The sequence below is a fragment of the Magallana gigas genome, chromosome 9, assembly GCF_963853765.1.
Source record: "Magallana gigas chromosome 9, xbMagGiga1.1, whole genome shotgun sequence".
In the NCBI taxonomy this organism is placed as follows: Eukaryota; Metazoa; Mollusca; class Bivalvia; order Ostreida; family Ostreidae; genus Magallana; species Magallana gigas.
This window is the reverse complement of record NC_088861.1, coordinates 38,929,241-38,935,137: the sequence shown is the minus strand read 5'-3', so window position 1 is coordinate 38,935,137 and position 5,897 is coordinate 38,929,241. Positions and strand designations below refer to the sequence as shown.

At 40.2% G+C, this 5,897-nt stretch overlaps 1 protein-coding gene across 1 annotated transcript; it reads left to right on the top strand.

The window, feature by feature from the left end:
- Nucleotides 1-1,045: 1,045 nt before the first annotated feature.
- Nucleotides 1,046-4,571, top strand: LOC136271906 (SUMO-interacting motif-containing protein 1-like). The gene is made up of 5 exons (XM_066072486.1): nucleotides 1,046-1,164; nucleotides 1,289-1,364; nucleotides 2,791-3,285; nucleotides 3,598-3,740; nucleotides 3,848-4,571. The coding sequence occupies exons 1-5, from the start codon at nucleotides 1,046-1,048 to the stop codon at nucleotides 4,569-4,571; spliced, it is 1,557 nt and encodes a 518-aa protein (XP_065928558.1).
- The last annotated feature ends 1,326 nt before the right edge of the window (nucleotides 4,572-5,897 follow it).

Genomic DNA, 5,897 nt, shown 5'->3' with positions numbered 1-5,897 from the left:
TTTGTATAAAATATCGATATCTAAAATCTGAGTACCTAAATAAATCACTTAATTGCAAGGGCATACACTTACCTGATCCAGACAAACTTTTACACGTGAATTTGAAATATGCTATGAAACTTAAAAACTTCTGCGATCCTTGTAAAATCTTACAAATTAATTATTTTTAATGAAATTAACCCTGTGATCTTCAAAAGTATTCAACATATGCATTATAAATTACGGTTTCTACTAACAAATATTCTTATCTTAAAAAGTTCGCACCGTTTTTCAAAATCTACGATATAACATCAAGTTATTTCATAATTCAGTTGTGAATTTTGACATGATTATGTCTTGCAATATTGAATTTTTGACCTCAAAACCACAAATACATCTGCTTGTACCATGCGACTGCCATATCACATGACCACTATGAACATAAAATATTGTACTGTTATATATATATATTAGAAATATATTGCATTTGAGTGACTGTTATTGATTTTAAAAAGGACATGCCAGTTTAACTAAAGTATACGTGTTTTCATCACAAAAATTTGCCCATATTTTTATTGACCGCCTTAACTGTACTGCTAATAACATAATCCAGTCACAGAGAAACATAACCCAGTCCTTGTATAACATAACCCAGTCACTGAGAAACATAACCCAGTCCCTGCATAACATAACCCAGTCACGGAGAAACAGAACGCGGTCCATGTATAACATAACCCTGTCACTGATAAAAAAAAAACAGTCACAGAGAAACATAACCCAGTCCTTGTATAACATAACCCAGTCACAGAGAAACATAACCCAGTCCCTGTATAACACAAACCAGTCACAGAGAAACATAACCCTGTCACAGAGAAACACAACCCAGTCCATGTATAACATAACCCAGTCACTGATAAAAAAAACCCAGTCACAGAGAAATATAACCCAGTCACTGTATAACATAACCCAGTCAGAGAAAAACATAACCCAGTCACAGAGAAACATAACCCAGTCACAGCGAAACACAACCAAGTCCCTGTATAACATAACCAAGTCACTGAGAAACATGACCCAGTCTCTGAGAAACATAACCCAGTCACTGAGAAACATAACCCAGTCCCTGTATAACATAACCCAGTCACAGAGAAACACAACCCAGTCCCTGTATAACATAACCCAGTCCCTGTATAACATAATTCCGTCACAGAGAAACATAACCCAGTCCTTGTATAACATAACCCAGTCGCAGCGAAACATAACCCAGTCCCTGTACGCAGCACAGTTAAGGCTGTCAAAAAACTCCGTTCAGACAACCTGTCACAGAGAAACATAACCCTGTCACGGAGAAACATAACCCAGCCACAGAGAAACATAACTCAGTCACTGTATAAAACAATCCAGTTACAGCGAAACATAACCCAGTCACGGAGAAACATAACCCAGTCACAGAGGAACATAACCCAGTCACTGTATAAAACAATCCAGTTACAGCGAAACATAACCCAGTCACAGAGAAACATATCCCAGTCACAGCGAAACATAGCCCGGTCCCTGTATAACATAACCCAGTCACAGAGAAACATAACCCAGTCACAGAGAAACACAACCCAGTCACAGTGAAACAAAACCCAGTCACGGAAAAATATAACCCAATCACAGAGAAACATAACCCAGTCACTGAAAAACATAACCCATTCCTTGAATAACATCACCCTGTCACAAGGAAAAATAACCCAGTCCCTGTATAACATGACCCAGTCAAAGCGAAACATAACCCATTCCTTGTATAACATAACCCAGTCCCTGTATAACATAATTCCGTCACAGAGAAACATAACCCAGTCACTGAATAAAACATAACCCAGTCCTTGTATAACATAACCCTGTCAAAGCGAAACATAACCCAGTCCTTGTATAACATAACCAAGTCACAGAGAAACATAACCCAGTCACGGAGAAACATAACCCAGTCCCTGTATAACATAACCCAGTCAAGGAAAAACATAACCCAGTCACAGAGAAACATAACCCAGTCACAGAGAAACATAACCCAGTCCCTGTATAACACAACCCAGTCACAGTGAAACATTACCCAGTCACGGAGAACCATAATCCAGTCACAGAGAAACATAACCCAGTCCCTGTATAACACAACCCAGTCACAGTGAAACATTACCCAGTCACGGAGAAACATAACCCAGTCACAGAGAAACATAACCCAGTCCCCGTATAACACAACCCAGTCACAGAGAAACATAACCCAGTCCCTGTATAGCACAATCCAGTCACTGAGAAACATAACCCAGTTACGGAGAAACATAACCCAGTCACAGAGGAACATAACCCAGTCACTGTATAAAACAACCCAGTCACAGAGAAACATAACCCAGTCACAGAGAAACATAACCCAGTCACAGCGAAACATAACCCAGTCACAGAGAAACATAACCCAGTCCCTGTATAACACAACCCAGTCACAGTGAAACATAACCCAGTCACGGAAAAATATAACCCAGTCACGGAGAAACATAACCCAGTCACTGAATAAAACATAACCCAGTCCTTGTATAACATAACCCTGTCACAAAAAAACATAACCCAGTCCCTGTATAACATAACCCAGTCAAAGCGAAACATAACCCAGTCCTTGTATAACATAACCAAGTAACAGAGAAACATAACCCAGTCACGGAGAAACATAACCCAGTCCCTGTATAACATAACCCAGTCAGAGAAAAACATAACCCAGTCACGGAGAAACATAACCCAGTCACAGAGAAACATAACCCAGTCCCCGTATAACACACCCAGTCACAGAGAAACATAACCCAGTCCCTGTATAGCACAATCCAGTCACAGAGAAACATAACACAGTCACGGAGAAACATAACCCAGTCACATAGGAACATAACCAAGTCACTGTATAAAACAACCAAGTCACAGAGAAACATAACCCAGTCACAGAGAAACATAACCCAGTCACAGAGAAACATAACCCAGTCCCTGTATAGCACAATCCAGTCACAGAGAAACATAACCCAGTCACAGAGAAACATAACCCAGTCACGGATAAACATAACCCAGTCCCTGTATAACACAACCCAGTCACAGAGAAACATAACCCAGTCACGGGGAAACATAACCCAGTCCCTGTTTAACACAATCCAGTCACAGAGAATCATAACCCAGTCACAGAGAAACATAACCCAGTTACAGAGAAGCATTACCCAGTCACAGAGAAACATAACCCGGTCCCTGTATAACATAACCAAGTCACAGAGAAACATAACCCAGTCACAGAGAAGCGTAACCCGGTCACAGAGAAACATAACCCGGTCCCTGTATAACACACCCAGTCACAGAGAAACATAACCCAGTCACAGAGAAACATTACCCAGTTCCCGTATAACACACCCAGTCACAGAGAAACATAACCCAGTCCCTGTATAGCACAATCCAGTCACAGAGAAACATAACCCAGTCACGGAGAAACATAACCCAGTCACAGAGGAACATAACCCAGTCACTATATAAAACAACCCAGTCACAGAGAAACATAACCCAGTCACAGAGAAACATAACCCAGTCACAGAGAAACATAACCCAGTCTCTGTATAGCACAATCCAGTCACAGAGAAACATAACCCAGTCACAGAGAAACATAACCCAGTCACAGAGAAACATAACCCAGTCACAGAGAAACATAACCCAGTCACAGAGAAGCATAACCCGGTCACAGAGAAACATAACCCGGTCCCTGTGTAACACACCCAGTCACAGAGAAACATAACCCAGTCACAGAGAAACATAACTCAGTCCCCGTATAACACACCCAGTCACAGAGAAACATAACCCAGTCCCTGTATAGCACAATCCAGTCACAGAGAAACATAACCCAGTCACGGAGAAACATAACCCAGTCACAGAGGAACATAACCCAGTCACTGTATAAAACAACCCAGTCACAGAGAAACATAACCCAGTCACAGAGAAACATAACCCAGTCACAGAGAAACATAACCCAGTCCCTGTATAACACAACCCAGTCACAGAGAAACATAACCCAGTCACGGGGAAACATAACCCAGTCCCTGTTTAACACAATCCAGTCACAGAGAATCATAACCCAGTCACAGAGAAACATAACCCAGTTACAGAGAAGCATAACCCGGTCACAGAGAAACATAACCCGGTCCCTGTATAACATAACCCAGTCACAGAGAAACATAACCCAGTCACAGAGAAACATAACCCAGTCACAGAGAAGCATAACCCGGTCACAGAGAAACATAACCCGGTCCCTGTATAACATAACCCAGTCACAGCGAAACATAACGCAGTCACAGAGAAACATAACCCAGTCCCTGTATAACACAACCCAGTCACAGAGAAACACAACCCAGTCCCTGTATAACACAATCCAGTCACAGAGAAACATAACCCAGTCCCTGTATAACATAACCAAGTCACAGAGAAACATAACCCAGTCCTTGTATAACATAACCAAGTCACAGAGAAACATAACCCAGTCACGGAGAAACATAGCCCGGTCCCTGTATAACACAATCCAGTCACAGAGAATCATAAACTAGTCACGGAGAAACATAATCCAGGCACAGAGAATCATAACCCAGTCACAGAGAAACACAACCCGGTCCCTGTATAACATAACCCAGTCACAGAGAAACATAACCCAGTCACAGAGAAACATAACCCAGTCACAGCGAAACATAGCCCGGTCCCTGTATAACATAACCCAGTCACAGAGAAACATAACCCAGTCACAGAGAAACATAACCCAGTCACAGCGAAACATAGCCCGGTCCCTGTATAACATAATCCAGTCACAGAGAAACATAACCCAGTCACGGAGAAAGATAACCTAGTCCCTGTATAACATAACGCACTCCCTGTATAACACAACCCAGTCACATAGAAACATAACCCAGTCCCTTTATTACATTACCCAGTCAAGGATAAACATAACCCAGTCACAGAGACACATGGTACCTAAGTAGGCACCTTATTCTCACCATTAAACATTATCAGAGCTGATGCATTTTCCCCTTGCACTATAAAGCTCTGACATAGCAATGTAGGTGATTGGCTCGTTGCTGAAATATCTTTCAGCAAACTGAAAAAATAATATATTGCATACATGGGAAAAAGAAAGTATAATCAGTTATTGACAGCAATAAAGGTTTCATTTAAAAAAGATGAAATAAAAAGAAGAAATTAAAATGAAAGGGTACATAAAATAACACTGAAAAATTAGGATAAAACATTATATAAATGCATGCTTTTTTGTTTGGACATCAACACACACAATCAGGCAGTAAACTCCACAATTGTAACTGTCTTCCTGTTTAGAATGAGCCATTGTGTGGACAGTCCATTTTTTAATTTCCTCATCATTGTACACCAACATCCTCTCATTTGTGGACAAACTGTAAAATAATTAAACAATCTAGGTTGTGCAAGTCAATCAATCCCTAAAAATGGACATCAAACACAAATTACTTGATAATAGAAGGATGATGAAAGAAACCAACAGGGTGCAGCCTTTAAAGTATTGTACTGTAACAATCGTACATGTTTACAAGCAAACACTTACCACCAGTTTCTTTGAAATTCTGCAATCTCTTTTTTTCTCTCCACCATTGGGTTGTTATAATTAATAATACCCTCTTCAGGATTTACTATCTATATAATTAAATACTCAAGTTTATCCCTAAAAGATAAACAATGTTATGTAGAAAGACTTTGAATTTTTTAATGATTGATTGGAAAATGAAACTGTACCACGCTATTGGTATCTTGTGGACGGTCATTAGTACTGCCGCTCTATCAAGCAGATGAAAACAAATGAAACTAATGAATAAATCTAAAACAGTCTAAACTAAATTTCATAACCTGTT